Raw genomic sequence first — 18,285 nt, forward strand, 5'->3', positions numbered from 1 at the left:
ATGTAGTTCTTTAAGCATTGTATTAAATCTACAGACTGTATTAAATCCATCTTTTAACAGAACTCTATCACCAGAACTACATCTTCCCATTCAATTATAAAAACCCAACACCTTTAAAACTATTTCTATGTAAAAAACAATTCTTGTTGTATTAACAAAGCCTAATAACTAATTGTGAACTTGAGAGAGGCAAGATGGCAGACAAAAATTCTTTCAGACATGACAGCAACATAAATAGCAACAAATGACAAACTTTAATGGCCTTGCAGTGTTCATTCTAATGTAAAAAGACAGATACCAAACCATCACACTGCATCAAGAAAAATCTTTAGGAAAACTTTAAATATCCTAACCATAAAAGATGACCAATATCACTCAATGGAAAGATCCTTACAAACTTAATGCAATTTTACCTGATATAGCAATTATGAAAAGAGTATGTAATGCAAACATTGCATCATTTTAGGAAAAAAAGAAAAGGAAAGGTGCAACAAACTGTTCTACCAACCAAGGATCTCAGGTTTTGGCAAGATAGGCCTCCCTACAGTTTATTAACCTTCTCTCCTTTGAATGACAGGAAAGGCATAGAGTGAGTACAAATTATTGCCCAATTTAGATTAGCTTTCTTTTTTTCTAAAAAAAAAAAAAAAAGAAAAAAGAAAAAAAGATTTGTTGGTAAAAGTGTTTCCTTTGAAGATTTTAAACAGCAGTTTCACTGTTTTTATAAAAGCCCCATTCAGTTCACGGTTCTGTTTTCATTCCTCTGTAGTAAAACATAACAAGAACTGCCAGTAGAGCCAGGCTGACAGACAGGATCTTCAGTCCACCTCCCTCTTGTTGCCATGGGAGCTGAAAAGCCATCCACGAGCTGAGCTGTGTTTTCACTGGGATCTCAGCAGAAGGCTGGGCTTTCCAGTTTGTGCCATTCTGTGGTGCACGTCTGAACTCCTGTGAAGAAATGCACATATTAAGATTGAAACTGTTATGTATTTCTGATTGTACATACCAAATACAATCTCCTCTTTATACTGAAGTTCAAATTAATGTCCTTTTCAAGACCAACAATTCAACCTGCAGTGCATCATCATCAGGTCATCAGTTTTTCATACAGGAATCTTATAAATGCCATACAGAATCAGTATTTCTAATGAAATTAACTGCCAAATCAATGCAGCTGTTAGCAACAAAAGCAAATCTCCAGACCTCACTGTCAGCACAGACAGTTGTTTGGTGGTTATTTTTTAATTTGTTTTGCTGCTATCTCACTACTTTCCATTTTTTGGCTTCTCCAAACGAAATGTCTATCCAGTGATAAAGAGGACCACAACACTCAATCCTTCGCACAGCAGGGATCTTCTAAAGTCAATCATCGACTCCTGGTGTGCCAGCTCAGTGGTGCTTGAAAAATCCTCCCACAGGGCTTTTCCTTTCCCCTGACCCTCAGGAGGCAGCTGTGCTAAAACACTCACCTTCTCATTCAGCATATTGAATGCCAGTTCCCTGCTGTGCCTGCCATTACCGTTCCCAACCTGACTGCAAGCACCAAGATCCCCAAGAATATGAGGTCTTTTAACTGCAGCACAAGTTACAGATGTTGCATCACTATTTCAGCAAAAAATCCAAGTGAAAAGAATAAAAGACTCTTTTCTCTCATACCGTTGTTCAGTTCAGCATTGTAGATACTCAAAAGGAAAAGCATCCAGTGAAACTGTAATCTGATGACATTTGCAAGAGATATAAGTGGTAAAGGTGTAATTAAACAAAGGTGTAATGATGCTGCATCGTAAGATTCAATATTTCTGTTGATCATTTCTGTTTTCCTCCCTCTATTTCAATAATCTCTTGGGAATTCAACTGAGTTCAGTTGGATTTTTAATTGGTTTGAAAATTTCCAGTTAAAAAAGGTTTTAGATTAAACCATTTAATTTTTTCCCTTTCACATTTTGTATAAAACAAATCAGGGATCCAGAAAGTACCTATCTGGATAATCTTGTATTTCCAAGAAGCTGAAACAGGGCCACATGAAAATACAGACCAGATGCCCGCTTGGTCTTTCACCAAACATATTTCTGGGGAAACTCAAAAAAATATCAAAGCTCCAAGAAAGGTGCCTGCCCATGAAAGTGTGACAGCACAATTCAAACCTTCTGTAACTGCCTCCTGTTTTCCATTTCAGCAATCAGCTCCATTATAGTCATTGTAGGAGGAAAATAATGATTACTACTGGTTAGGTAAGTAAGCATCAAAGGGGCAAATGACAGCCTGGAGTAACTGCTATTCTAACATCGAAGTTATTGCTGACTTACACCCCAATTCACATAGGCAAAGGGTTACTGACCAAGTGAACTATGAAATGAGGATGACTTCTCACACATACTGCACTTAGAAGACCATCAACTGGGTAAACAGAGGAAAGGAAACAGGCAAGCACACTGGGAGGTAGCTCTCCACAGTGTGAGGCACAGTAGCAGCACCACTCCAGAACTTCAGTCTATACTGTGCAGAACATGTTAACTTAATCAAAAACTATTGTTCAGTTATTAATTACAATCAGGTTCTAAGGCATCTGAAATTTTAGTACTTGGCCATAGCTATTTTGTCCTCCCAAATCAAAGATGATTAACCTTTACCTGCAGATTAAACTTGAAAATGTACAGTATTGAGGATTTTTTACAAATGAATCAAAATTCTTTTGCAATTTATTATTTTTAGATATTTATAAAGCTTTTCTTTTCTTTGCAGGTCTCACAAATCTCTACTAATGTAAGGTGCTTAATTTATGGTAATGACCTGTTTTTACATGTATTGTTGGTACATTAACACTAAGGCTAACACGTGATTCAAAGGAATGGATAAGGCTGTAAAAATATCACTACAACTAAAGTCTTATTTCTTCTGATATTTATTTTTCACTGATTCATGACTTAAAATTTGGCTGACTACAATCAGCCTATAGACTCCTAGTTAAATATTTCTCCACTGCATGATGAAAGTCATGGTTATTTAGTTGTACAAGACTAGATGCTATCCCTTGGCAAGCAGATAAGGAGGGCTAGTACCTCATAAATGACCTTGCAACTTTCTCCTCAATGCTCCTCTTCATGCTCAGCTTCTGTTCCTATCTACATGTCTCAGCAAGACTAGGGACAGCCAGCAAAATGCCCCAAGCACAAGTTGCAAAATGTTTCAAAGACTTTTGTTTAATCTTCCCCTTCACTACCAGTTAAGCACATCAGCGTTTCATGTATTCAATCATGTTTCTGTGCCATAGTTTACAGCAGTGACTTCACTGGCATTTCGTTTATGTTATACAGTTTTTCTGTTTTCCAACATAAAACCAAAGAGTCTCATCTTGCTGGTATAATTTTGATCATGAATAGCCTATACTGCTTTTTTTTTGTTACCATACTGTTTTCTTACACCTCTATTGCAACAAGCACTGCATATGCATTAGGTAGTGCTGCATACTGCCAGTAGGACAGAACGGCACAAGAGATTTTAGCAAGGTTTACAAAGTTCCAGTGGTGGTAAATGCTGCTGGTGAGTTGTCCCAGTAGTATGTCATCTAATCAGCCTAAGCACAACTGTGAAATCCATTTTTTCCTTACTTCATCATATTTCCAATAAATGAGATGATCATACTGATACACTAAACCCATTTTTTCTTTTCTTTCTGTAGAAAGACAAAAATATCTTGATTTGCAAACTGAAGTGACCCTTTTCTTAAAGATGTACATCACAGCTCACCCCTTAAAACACTGCTGCATTTCTGCTTGATAATGTACATCTTGTCAGGTGACCCTGCCAAATATATCCTTTCAAGGAAAGTAAAGAGTATGTTCATCTGATCCATGTTTTCTAAGCACTATTCTCTATTTTGGCCCAAAATTCTGCCTGAAACATGAGTAATACCACAGGCTTCCATGAAAATTTCCCTCATTATCATCACAGAACATGCATTTGTAAAAAAAAGAGTACATCTGACTCCCTGTGACTGAAAGGCTCCCGTAGAAAATGACAGTCTTTTTGTCCCCATCCTGAGATTCATACAGAGCTTTTGAACCCAGGATAATCACTCAGAGACACCTGCAGGTGGATGCCTCTTCCTGAGAGTCTGTGATGTAGCTCTGTGAGACATGGCAGAAATTCCCCAGTGGGAAGAGGAGCTCTGCTAATGGGATCATGTCACTGCACCCTCTCCCTCCTCAGTAAGAGCTGAGTGGCCCTCACCGCAGTCTGGACAACAGTGAAGGGCCTGTCAAGAATAGATGCAGTTCTTCTGAGCACACAAGTATCATATAAACAGCTGTATTAGTGAAAAACACTGTATATATAATTTTATGCACCTTTGGTGTAAAAAACCTCGGTGGAGGTAAAGACCTCATTTTTTGAACTAACATTTACACTCGTCCACTCTCCATGCTCTCACTAAATAGAAGCATTAATTCTGAACAGCCCTTATTTGTACCTCTGTCTCTGTGACAGAGAATAAAATATTCACAGTGCATTAGTTTTCCAAGGAAATCTTTAAGTCATTTCTGTAATATTCTAAACTGATATAGCTGTGATATTTACCACATACTACTCAGAGTAGTGATCACTAGTAATCACTAGTCAGAGTGCAACAGTTCCTTAAGCTGAGCTCAGAAATCACACTTTTGTAGCTGCAAGAGTTAGAAAGATTACCATAAGGATTCATTTCAGTGGAATTTAGAACTAAATTCAAAGCCTCTTTTAACAAAATTGCTTGGAGGAAGCCCTAAGGTAAAGAAGTTCCAAAAATATGTGTTTATACTAGTTTCAGTCTCGATAGGCCACAAACTATTTGGTAGACTTGTTAAGCATTGCTCTCACTAGATAGGACCACAGTGGAGGAAAAGGTACTCTAAGATTTAAAACTATATACTATTAATCAAAATGAGGGGAGGTAGGGATATTACCAAACCGAAATGCAAAGACAGACACTTTGAGCTAAGCATCTTGTATTTCCATGGAGGCAGCCTTTAATCTTGTTTTGGCAGTCACAAAGTAAACACAAGACTTTGCTAATAAGGTATAATATAAATTATTAAAACTTCTAGTGTATGATCAAATGCATTTCAGATTATTTTTTGAATAATTCTGTCTTGACGACTGCCAGGAGTAATATATTTTGTGTACTCTTGCACAGACCCATTCATTGCTGTCTTTCTCAAATTTCAGTCCCAGATTAAACCACTGTGCATGAAAGAAATACATAATCACATCAAAACCTAAGATTTGGCATCTGTCGATCATAGCCTTGCTTTTTGTAAGATCTCACTTCATGTTAGTCAACAAAGACATAAGAGAAACTCTTTAGCTCTGAGCTGAGGTTTTAATAGATTCAAAACATTTCTTACATGCAAATTTCTTTTATGGCTCAGGGGCACTGTTAGAGCTTGAAGTGTTAGCTAACTGCTGTGAAAAACTACTTGACTGAGCATATCTCAAGATAAATTAGACTTCTGAATTTTTTAGCCCAACCAAGTACATCACACACTTGTACTACTGCCTTTAAAAATATGGACTTTTACATAATCATGCACAACAAGTCTGTGTGACAAATTTAAAGAAAACATGTTAAAATATGCATTACATATCCTGCTGCACTATTTGAAACTCTGGGCTATTACACTTTAAAGGCATTTTTCAGATTTAAAAAAACAAACAGTTACTGAAGGTCACATAGATTACACATCCAAAAAATATGTAAATTAAATTTTATTGAATAGCTCCAGAAGACACATTTAGTTCTGTAGGTATTAAGAGAACTCCTTTGATTTATTACCTTAAAAATTTTACTAGCCTTCTGCAAATGTGGAATGCTGATCTTAAATTACAAAATAATACAGAAAATATTTTTTTCCGAATGGAAGTAACATGGTAATTCCTACAAGAAGCATCCCTACCACCATGAAATCCAATGAATGCCCAGTACAATGCTGTTAAGAGAAAATGCTGTCTACAAGAATGCTTGTGTCAGATGTTATCAGCTGTACACCATTCCTAGGAATCTGTTGATTCCCAATACACACAGAGTTTACCTACCCATTTTAAAAAATAAGAAACCTTGAGGAAAAAAAATAAAGCAGCCAGGTCCTTTTGCAAAGGAAATTCATATTATTTCTTCTTTTTGGGCTTTGAAAACATCCAGTGATGGAGACCACGACCTCTCTGGGCCTTTGTTCCCCTGCTGGAGCCCATTCATGGCGAAAATGCTTCTCTTCATATCCAGTCTGAACCTCTCATTTCAACTTAGGCCCAGTCTCTCATCCTCCCACATGTGCCACTGGGAAGCACTTGGCTTGGTCTTCTCAGGAACCTGTGCACTGGCATTGGGAGGCCTCTGCTGGGGTCTCCTGAAGCCATTCCTTCTCCAGCCTTGAACAAGCGTGGTGCCTCAGCCTCTCCTCACAGGCCAGGTGCTCCGGCCCCTGACCATCTCCATGATACAAATCTGAACTCATTACAGCTCCCCGTTCCTAATTTACATCAAGATCACTACAAATGACCCAGTCAACGCAGGTCAGCAATAGTCCTAGAAGCTGGACCATGGTCGGATACAACTATACAGCTAATAATGGGAGGCTATAGAGATTGATTGACCTTAGGCTCATCTGCATTAAATATGACACTTCCTTCCACCTGTCAGCCTTTATGAAGACCATCTTTAACTAGGGCCTTCCCTGACCTGCACAGCAAGTCAGCAAAACCTGTGGTTTTTCCAATAACACCTGCATGATCTGTCTGATTCCTTTGATCAACATAGAAAAAAAACCCTTGCTCACTACACAACTTTTACCTTGATTACTACTACAATAATCCCTCCTGTCCATTCTCTTTTTCTTCTACTTCTCCTCATTTCTCTCTTGCATCATATGACCATGCAGCCTCTCTAATAAGCAAAGGCAGAGGTGCCACTAGGTACACAAATTTGTAATGTCATGTCATACAGACACACATCTGGAACTTCCTCCTCCTACATTAACATTAAATTCAAATTTTAATATTCCTATTTAAGAGTATTAAATGAATCCATTTTCTCTCTCTAAATTCCCACCATTACTGTATGGCTGCATTGGTGTTTTTCTTGGCAGACATCTCTGCTCTCTTCCATGTTCTTACCTAAGGGTAGGCCCTTGCCTACCTACTTCTTTTTCCTCCCCCAGTCTGTCAGATTATTCCCTCAATCAGCCCTCAAAATTCATAAAGCACTTAGATGCTAGACAGAAGGCTGAGCAACTGGGGCTTATTAAATGACTTCCTTTGTGATCTACACTTTGAGGAGGAAGGAAACAACCAAAAAGCTCAACTAACAAAAGAAACAAAAACAAGAGAAACAACCAATGGAGAAAACACAAGCCAAAAACCACCTCCAAAATGTTTAAAACACAGTCTTGTGCTGTTTTTCATTATACCCACTTGTTTTAGCCTGTTTCTTTATATTTACTTATAAATGCTTCAAGCCAGGACTTGGCTCTTTTTTTACATATTTGTATTTTGTGCTGCTATTAAACTTAGTGACTCAGTATCCTTCCACTACAAAAACAATGCACTGTCAAAATAACCTGTCATTCATGGTCAGACATGACATCTTTAAAAAAAGTGTGATGCCTGGATTCTGAGATTCTGAGCTTTATTTTTTTGTAATAAGGTGTGGGGGTTGTCAATCACTATGATGGAATCAAAGGACATGACAGCCAGCATTCCAGCTAGCACCTGCAACCACAACAGAACTGAGAGATCTTCTAAACAGAAAAAGTTTGCAATTCAAAAATCACAGTCACCCAAGCAATGAGTTGAAATGAAGAATGAACATAGCAGCACAATGTGGACAAATTCAGGATGGGGTTCTGTCACTATTCATCTCCCTATGCATAGGACAGTTTTATGAAGGAGATGGCAGATACTTGCTCTGGGCACTTATCTGGTAATTAGCTGGCTAACAGAAAAATCTGTTTCCTAGAGCTCACCAGCACAGGCTTCATGGCTTTGAAAATACATTACAGTGAATTACAGGATGTACATTAATTTGTAGTAACACTAGACATCATTTTCCAGTGTGCATACCACGACCTGTCTTACTAGATATCATTCCACAGGATTCCAGGTTGCTCCTTCTTTAAAGGACCACTGCAATTTTTTTATTGGGGTTTTTTTGGGGTGTTTTTTTAAATGAAGATTTTAAGGTTGTGTTTATAATACAACAATTTTCCCAGTTTATTTTGTTGGATGATGAAAGAACGACAGCATGTAAATGTTCTAAGACTGCTCTACAAATGAGAATATTAAATGAAATATTATATACTTTTTTTAAAGCACAAGCTTTCAGAGACAATCACCTTTTTGCTTCCCTTTTAAATCTTGAAACAACAATGACAATTATGGGGAGGTCAATGGCAGCTACAGGCAAAGACACAAAAGGTTTCCATCAGAAAGGGTACCCCAGTAAAATGAACAGCTAGATCTGAAAATCTATATTCATGTCACAAGAACCACCAATATAACTGAATGATATTCACATATCAACAGTGAAATGAGTAATACTGCTTTTACTCAAGGGACATTGCCTCTCAAAAGCAGGAAAGATTTCAAAGATCTTTCACATGGAGCAAAGTAGAATAAACTGATATATGTACATATTCTTGGCTAAAGCCTTCCCCTTAATCCTAGAATATGTCATAATCCTGAATTTATGGTGTTTTCATTTATTCCTACAGAACCAAGCATTAAAATGGAATGTTCCACAGAGACTTATATAATACAACAACCTCAGAGACAAAGGATATAGCCCTTCTTAAACTTCAATGTTGTGGACAACAAACATGGTTAAAAAAGAGCATTTTAAATACTTTGCAATTATACTAGCTTCCAGAGTCTCAAATTTCATACCTGTAGGTATCTGTGGGATCTATACGCCTCCCTTGTTTTACAGGGAGAGGAGAAAAATAAAAAAGATTGAAGTGTCTCCAGGGCCACAATGCAAGTCAGCAATTAGGTCTCTACAATTCCTGCCTCAGATTCCAGATGCCACCAGAAGCCAACATACCCTGCAAAACCTTTTATGTCTGTAAAGTTTAAGTTTTAAAACCGTTTTCTTAAAGCTAGGCAATGCCTTAATATGCAGTCTCCCGACAATTTCTCTTGCATTTATTTTCACAGACTTTTCTGCCTAGGATTAAACACCTATGGTTCCTCGGACTGCAGATGTTCACCAAGCACAGCTGGAACCAGACCCTGGCAAAAAGAAGCATTTCATGTAAGCCTAAAATTTAACAGTTAATACAGTGTGACTGATCTTGACCAACTTTGTGGGTTCAGTGATAATACAAAGGTTTTCTTTTCACATCGTCATGGCCTCTTTCCTTTAAGTATCCTTAGTTGTTTTAGGAGGTCTCCCACAGTGCCAGTTAGCATACTTTTGAGCACCTGAAGGAGTGTCTGGAAATCTGGGTCTCCTTTTTAATTTCACACTCAGACAAGTTCAGCTGCAGTTAATGGAAGGCTCTCTCATGGAAACATCAAACAATGGTTACTTTCTGTGATTAGCAAGCCTAACTGATCTAACACAATCTCTATCCCCAGTCACTACAAATGATTCGTCAGCCCTTCCCCACAAGAAAGATTACATGAGAAAAACCTTTCTTGGCTTGCAGAGTATTTTATGCTAGATAATCATGATAGCACCTTGGCGCTCTGTCTAAGACATCAAAGAGCAGTAAGTATCCAATCTGCAGGCTGGAACGAATATCTACCCTCAGGAGAGACTTCGTATCATTCAGAGGGTGGTCTGACCAAACTTCTGCAGTTATACAGTGCCTGAGCAGGGACTTGCACCCAGTCATGCTGAAATACTGACCATTTGTACCCACTGGACCTCAGTCCTCTCCCACACAGGTGTTACACGGTGTGCTCTATCAAGTTGTATCTGATAATTCCTAGGATTAGCTCATGAGGAGAAATGCAGTTTCTCTGGAATTAACCATGAAGTAACAAATACTAATTTCCTCTTTTTCTTTGCTATTTCGTCCCCTGGAGTTGTCTTAAATGCTGAAAAGTCACCACTGCAACTTGCTTGAATATATGCTACAAAATTTTAATAATTTTTTAAGTATTTAGTTCCAAGCATCTTTAACTGGCCACCATCAAAATTTTTCTCCAGACTAACCTTCTAGCAGACACTTCGAATATCTGCCTCATCTTTATCTGTGAAATGGGAAGACAAAAGCTGCATTTCAGGAGGATAATGCAAACATAAACTTACAACTGTTTCTGAAGCACTCAGAAATTTAGTTATGGGGGTCACAGTAAAGGTTAGAAAGAAGTAAGTAACTTCCTTGAAAGCGAGGTTTAAAAGGCATGTAATGACACTATTATTACATGACAAACAATGAAGAGGAAAAATATCTAACAAAAGCTTATCACATTGGATGCTAGGAGAAATTTCTTTACCCAAAAAGTTCTCAAGCATTGGAACAGGCTGCCCAGGGAAGTGGCTGAGTCACTGTCCCAGCAGGTAAATACCTGTGTGGATGTGGTACTTGGGGCCATGGTTTAGTGGCTTGGCAGTGCTGGATTAGTGATTGATGATCTGTAAGGTCATTTCCAACCTAAAAGATTCTGATACTAAAGGAATAGTCTCAGCTCTGTGCACAGGGGAAAACAATTTGTGCATGGATGTGTGTGAAAATACTGCACAAGTACCTAATAAAAAGCTGAAATACAGTACAGTTGGCATTTACACAGAAATGAGGAGTGTTAAACTTTTCTCTGTTTAGAAAAGGCTACTGTGAGAATACAGCCCATAATATTTTAATACAGCTTTCTTTCATGTTTTGCTATTGCTTTTGTCTGTAGGTGGATACAAGTATTGACAACAATTGACTCCTGGCTAAGTGGTGTCCTCCAAACCATTTCAATATCTCTGCCTATCCTAGCAACTTTTGAACCTACTCACTTACTTTAACAGTGGGAAAACAGCAAAGGCTGGTAAAAACCCCTCACCCAAGTTGAAATCAGCGCTCCCGCTGAGGGAAAGGGCAAACCACAGCCTCAAGGAGCTGTTTTATACCATCTTCCTGCTGACCAACTTGTACCCCTGAAACTCCAAATCACATGTGGTAGTTACACAAATCAGGAGAATAAGTTACACAAAAGTCAGAAAAACACAAATAAAACAGAAGATGACCTGAAAGTGGCAAACATATACCAATTGTCTACAGGGGTGAGAAATGCAAGCCCACAGGACGATAACTGTGGGGCTTAATCTAGTCTTTAACAAATTGATGGGTTTGGATTTTAAAATGTTTCATGTCTCCATACTAAAGCTTAACAGCACTACAACAGTTTTCTTTCATCACACAAGATACTCCCCCAAGTATAATTCATTCCTTTCCAGCTATTAAGAGCTGCACATCTGGCTTTCCCCTGTGGTTCTGTGACAAAATCTGATTATGCTACAGAATCTTAAGCACTCCTCACTGAAAAAATAATGAACTAACATTTCTTTGGACAGAGACACATGAGCTGAAAGAGGAAAAGAATTCCTGTCATTCTAAGCACTGCTTCCATCATTTCATCAAATTAAAGTTCTTGTATTTTAAAAAAAATATCTGTGTCAGAAATGGATATTCACAGCTGTCCTTTTTGTATGATAATTACGTTATCTGCATTTATCAGAGATTTTGTATGTGAGAATTGCAAAATAGTTTCCATACGGGTAAGATAAATCACAGTCACACTGACTGAAATGACTTAACAATCACATGTGAAGTCATGTCAAAACAAGGATGAGAGTTAAAAAAAAATCCTCTAGTCCTGATAACAGGACCCTTTCCTCAGGACCAGAAATCCATCTGGTCGATATTATGCATAGGTAGTTTTTGTAGCTATGTGATTTTTTTTGACAAAGAGAGCTTGAATGTACTGCCTACACATTTTTGTTCCTTCAAAAGTACTTTCACAAACATTTCCAAGCCACCCCAATTCAAAATGGAGCATTTGCTCAAATTCTGTGACAGTACACATATACAGGTATGAAGAAGAATCCATCAATTTGAAAGCCAAGACATTTAGTGAATAATTTTCTCATATAATATTGTGTCAAGGACCCCCTGATTATACTGAGACTGAAGAAAAATAACAGTAATTTCCATGGGGCTTTTTCTTTTTGTTTTGCATTTGACATCTGGCTCTCTAGCCAGTCAGGTTTCATTCCTTTCACTATTTATCAATCACACATCCATCTCAGGCTTTAGTTACTGGGGTGGTCAAACCTTTTTTGAGAGGTCACATGGGTTGACCAAGTGCCTAGACTGCCATGCCTTGCCAATCACCCGGCCAGACAGAAATGCGTCATGTAATTAATAGCTACGAGCTCTCCTGCTCCACACATCACATATGCTCCCACTTACATGACACTGACCTGGCAGCCTTTGGAAAAGAGGGCATTGGATAACACCAAATGAGCCAGGTGAACTCTTTAGGTTGTCCCACACCACAGGCTGCCCATTTTTGCACTGGAATAATGACAACATGCTCACCTATGCTCACACGTGTGGAGAGGGCTTCTTTACAGGCCAAGTCTCATGAAACAGGGTTTCTACTGGTAAGACCAGGTAAAAAGGCAAAATAAAAACTGTCATAAAGAAGACATTGATAGCACAGTGACATCAACACTCATGATAGTATCTGCTGACTTAAACGGAGCCAGAAGCTTGGGATTAACTATTTTCTTATAGGTTGATGAGCTATCTAAATCAAAAATGGTCTGCCTTTGGGCCCTTAATTATTCTGTGTGAGTGCCATCACCAAGAACAATTAAAAATGCACATTTCTTTTAGAAAAATATTTATAAAAAAATTTTAACTGTTTGTTTTTAATTTACAAATGATTTGTCAGCCCTTTTCTACAATAAGGAATAAGAAAAATCCATATTATTTCTTTCATACCATGGTGGCATTAATGAATGTGTAGTTCAACTTTGGTTTTGAGCTTACACCACTGTATCCTAATTAAAAGTGACTTCATGCCAGTGCTTGTTACCTTAGCAATTGAAAGCTGAAGCACCACTGCAGTACATATATTTCCATCATCATGATTCCAGTTTTTTAAAATATCTAGGATTGAAGAAATATGTCCTAGATCATGATTTTGTTATTACACCAAATCTGAGTTGTGGTCCTGACTTGAGGAAAAGAAATGAAAGTAAATATGCTGAAACGTTAACATCCCATGGGCTTGAGTTTCAAGCACAGAAAAGCTGCGCTTGAAGCCCTCTGACTCTTTTGGAACCTCAAAACATGATCTGTTTCTGATGCCAACCTGCAAATCCGCTTGGAGTCAACTCTCTGTGAAAATTATGAACAAGCTTTGGAATATGTTGTGATGAAAAAGAAAGGCTTAACACCTAAAGGACTCTATGAACAGATGCAGCACCAATTTTACCTTAGTGGGAACATGTATGGGATTTGGGCTATCTACACTACCCCTACCACACCACTACCATAACCTTTCATGCTAACCTGACTGTATCTTTCAATCCAGAATTCCTTCATCCCAGCGCTGGATCAGACAATTACAACAGATCCAGTTGTAATTTCTGGCTAGAATAGCTGGCATTAGAATAAATCAGTAGAAAATCTTTTTGCATCTTTGAGAAGGGTTCGGAGGTCTGAAATAACAAATTATAGGTGGGGGAGCTCTTCAAGTAATTTAAATACACAATGGGAAGTAGTCAGAGGAAGGTTATCAAGATTGGTGTACTGTACACTAACCACAAGTAAAGCTGTCTTCAATGAAGTACTTCAGTAACCAGTAATTTTTGTGTTTCTTTTACTTAATGGTCTTTGATAAAGCCCACAGGAACAGCTTGCTTTGGAACTTGCTAAAAGTAAGAACTGATCCTAAAGCTCAGTTTAAGAGTCAGGTCCTGTGAAAACTAATAGGCACTGAGCCAAGTTCCTTAAAAAGAGAATGCAAACTTCTACAGTGATTATTCCCCCTGTAGTTTGAGAAAACTCCTTTAAAAAATATCTTAGTGGGAGAGATTGTAGTAGGAGGGCAAGGGTTTATTTCTATTTTTTGGTTCAGTAAAACTGCAACAACACGCTTTAATTGCTAATGGCATGATAAAAGATCTGAAGGAAATGTTAAACTTGATGTGGAATACAGCCTGCACAAACACAGTCACTGTATGTAACCTTTGAATAAGCACCAGTTTCTAAGTTTGCTTAGATGCTACAACATCCTGTGGACTGTCTTTGAGCATACAATCATTCCAATGTGTTCAACAGTCACAGTAAGTTCTCTGGATATTTTAGTGTAGTTAGAAATATATCCTTGGTGGACTAAATTTAAGGCTGTGAATTTCACATTCACTTCACTGAAGTATGGTATTTGAATATTTTAAGATACCTTTTCTCCAGTGTAGCCATCAAATAGAACTTATTACTCAACTGCAATTTAATTTCAGTCAAAGACATAGCCCCTGCAAATTTGCCTTTGAATTTTTATATGCAGACATCTCCCCAACTATAATTTAGTAGCGACAAAACCTTACAAAATTTGTTTCTTTCTCTTACTGAAAAGCCTTTTCCCCTTGTTCTTACCCTTCTTCCTTATTACCCTTGACACCACAAACTTAAAAAAAATCTCTAATCTCTAATTAATCTCTAAGTATATTAAAAGCACAAACATAAATTACTATGTCCAAATATTATAAAAGTCTGACTCAGAAATTATGATTAAAAATGGATCTGGGTATCCTACTATAACTCACAATTAATCCTAATATTGCCAGATCAGTTCAACGCTTTTTCAGTGGATTTGTCAGAACAACAAAAAAAAGCTACTTGCAAAATTTATGTGTACCTTAGCAATTCTCATTATCATAAAGGGAATAAGCAAGAACACAAAGGATGATTATTAGACTATTAGAAATCCATTAATCTACTCAGAATCTAATAAAAAATTTGAACATGTAATAGCATTAAAGGATACAGAACATGGCAGTTTACCTTTAACATGGTTTGGTAATTTCTTTGAAATGAGATACACTTTTAAAACAGTTCTGAGTTAAAAAAATAGCTTAATCTCATTACTGTAATTTTTATTGCCCTTCAAAACAATCTCAAAGGTAATGAATCATTTCACCTCAATGGTTTTGGCAACAAATACATTTCTAAGAGGTGGAAGTTCAACGTTCCAGAACTTTGTATGTGTAAATCCAAACCTCCTACTGACCTTTCATTTGGTGATGGGGAAAGCTGTATCATGAGCTCCATGTGCCTTTTTTGGGCTGTCCCTTTCAAGTATTCATGTAGAAAGACTATTTTGATTACAGCTTCAATACATGAGGAACAGACAGAAATAACATCCACTCAAGACATAAATATCTGGTGCCTCTGTGTGTTTGCTTGCAGGGAAAGGAGAGACAGGGAAGGAACAGAGAGAGAAATACCACTCAAGTGTGCTTTTTGGTGCTCTAAGGAGTACTAATAAAAAGGGATGACAAAATACTACAAGCAGAGACAAAATGTACACATGGGCTGAATATCTTTCACCTCTCTTTGTATTAAAAGTCTATTGGATGATTTTTGTGGATTGGATGTAGATGACTTCCAAAATAACATAAAAGTTGAGAAAGGTTGTGGCAGCTATATTTTTCTCCTGAAAGCCAGTTAAAACTTACTGAAACATTGGTACATTAAACAATAAAGGATTACTAAAAACAAATGCTATCTGATGCTTCCCAAAGAGTCTGTTTGTTAGAGATCTGATGGAAATATTTTAAAAGGAACTCCTAAATATTACAGGGAGTGTCAAGCAGTTAAAATTACCATGGCTACACACTTCCGTATGCCAACAGAGAGCAGAACCCACTCACTGATCTTGCAGCGCAGCAGCAGCAGGTTAAGTACTAGAAATAATACACAAAAATGGTGGAACTATTTTAGCACTTGGAGTTTTACTTCTGGAGGCAGAAGGGGTAGAACATTTCTGTTTAACCTTTTCTTATTCTCCAGAAAGTGACTTCGAGTTGAATCCTCCCAGCCATTACTATTTCCATTTATTGCTCGGCTCTTGGGCGTGCTGTCTTAAATCACCTCTATGTATTTTAGCCCTCTAAGCAGGGCAGAGAAATGTGTTGGATCAGCACACTTGCACTGCCTACTGTTCTGGTTTGCAAGTCATCAAATGGCTACATTAAATGTTCACAGAATTACAGCAGATAAGGCTGGAAACAAAGAGGTCACCTAGGCCATACCCACGACCCAAGGTGGCTGACCTACATCTCAAGTGTTTGTCACAGATATGGGCTAAGTATGTTTCTAAAGATTAGTATTGATTAAAGCTCCCCAACCACTACACACGATTCAAGTGCTTGTCTAAGCCCAGCAAGAAAAATTTACTCTGCCCAGAAGAAAGAATCGACCCCAAGTTTCAAATTTTAAGCCGAGAAATGGGCTTTCAAGCAGAAGAAAAATTCAAGTCAACTCAAATCCCCAAATAAATAAAGCCAACACAGCATGCAGATAATGTGTAGATCATGAAAATCAGCATCTAAGAAACAGCACATGGCAAATTTTTGTTCCTTTTCCAGGAAAAAATGAGACTTTCGAATGTCCTTTTTAAAAACATCCATAGGTGGCACTGAGCTCTGCTCTTCAAAAGGAAATATTTCTCTTATTGCATTAATTTTATAGTGATCTTCATGAAAAAACTGAAGAAAATATAAGAAAAAAAGATTAATTAAGAAGAATTTTACGCCATCTTTTATGACCTCTATTTACAACTAGCAGGGAATACAAGTAACACATTAAATAAAACAGATTAATACACACAAAAGCACTAGGTACTTGTATACCTTGCCCTACAATCAGTTCTTTCAGAGAATCATTGAATCATAACATGGTTTGTGTTGGAAGGGACCTTAAAGATCATCTATTTCCAACCCCCCTGCCATGGGCAGGGACACCTTCAACTAGACCAGGTTGCTCAAAGCTCCACACAACCTGGCCTTGAACACCTCTAGAGATGAGATAGCCACAGCTTCTCTGGGCAACCTGTTCCAGTGCCTCATTCCCTCACAGTACAGAATTTTTTCTGAGTATCTAATTTAAACCTACTCTCCTTTAGTTTGAATGCATTCCCCCTTGTCCTATCACTACCTGCTCATGTAAAAAGTCCCTCTCCATCTTTGTTGCAGATTCCCTTCAGATACTGGATGGCCACAATCAGGTCACCCCAAAGTTTCCTCCTTTGCAGGCTAAACAAGCCCAATTGTCCCAGCCTTTCCTCATAGGAGAGGTGCTTCATCCCTCCAATCTTGGTGGCCTGCTCTGGACTTGCTCCAACAGGTCCATGTCCTTTCTGTGCTGGAGATCCCAGACGTGGATGCAGCACTGCAGGTGGGGGTCTCACCAGAGCAGAGGGGCAGAATCCCCTCCCCACTTTGCTGGCCGCGCTGCTTTGGATGCAGCCCAGGACACATTTGGCTCTCTGGGCTGTGAGTGCCCATAGCTGGGTCACGTCCAGCCTCTCATCCACCAGCACCCCCAAGTCCTTCTCAGCAGGGCTGCTCTCCATCTGTTCATCCCCACACTGTGTTGATACCAGGGATTGCCCTGACCCAGGTACAGCACCTTGCACCATGGGCCCAATTCTTGAGCTTGTCCAAGTCCCTCTGGATGGCATTCCATCCTTCGGGTGCGACAACTCAGCTTGGTCACAAAAGAGGTGTCAGAAAGTGGGAGAGAGTGCAACTGAGCTACCGAAAGGTATGTTCCTAAGAATGCAAGAGCACCAAGTAGTGCACTGTATTTTCAGAAAGCATTACTTGAAAATGACTTTATATAGAAGACGTTGCCCTTTTTTTTTTCAGTATGTTTCTCTTTGATAGAAACTTCACCACATGTTTCTCAAATTGCCCTTTCTTGGACTTTGTGATACAAAGATCTCTTTGCAAAGTACCTTTCTGAGACAGGTAAAAGGCATACTCTATATTAGTTTATCTTTCTTCTTTGGAAATCCCAATCCTTCATTAGCATTTCTCGTACTTTCTACAGTTTCTGTTTCTGAACAGAAATTTTATGAAAGACTCCTCTACTCACACCTCTATGCCATTTTTTGATCTAAAATTTGCTTCCTCATTCTTTTTTTGCCCTAAATCTCTAATCTCTAGTTCCTGTTCAGGAACCAAATTTTCCACCACTTTGAAACTCCAGCACATGTAAAAACTGTGCTTATTAATTAACGCACATC

At 38.3% G+C, this 18,285-nt stretch overlaps 1 protein-coding gene across 5 annotated transcripts in view; it reads right to left on the reverse strand.

Moving 5' to 3' along the window:
- Positions 1–231: 231 nt before the first annotated feature.
- The window catches only part of CDKAL1 (CDK5 regulatory subunit associated protein 1 like 1), a 383,214-nt gene continuing 365,160 nt past the window's right edge, over positions 232–18,285 (reverse strand). For all 5 annotated transcript variants that reach the window (XM_042048977.1, XM_042048978.1, XM_042048980.1 and 2 more), the window contains one exon: positions 232–948. In XM_042048977.1, the coding sequence (XP_041904911.1) occupies positions 742–948 (207 nt within the window). In that variant the 3' untranslated portion in view covers positions 232–741. The remainder of the gene's footprint in view (positions 949–18,285) is intronic.

The sequence above is a fragment of the Corvus kubaryi genome, unplaced genomic scaffold (genome assembly GCF_017639235.1).
Source record: "Corvus kubaryi isolate FWS band 111438036 unplaced genomic scaffold, C.kubaryi_AGA036_p1.0 69, whole genome shotgun sequence".
Lineage (NCBI taxonomy): Eukaryota > Metazoa > Chordata > Aves > Passeriformes > Corvidae > Corvus > Corvus kubaryi.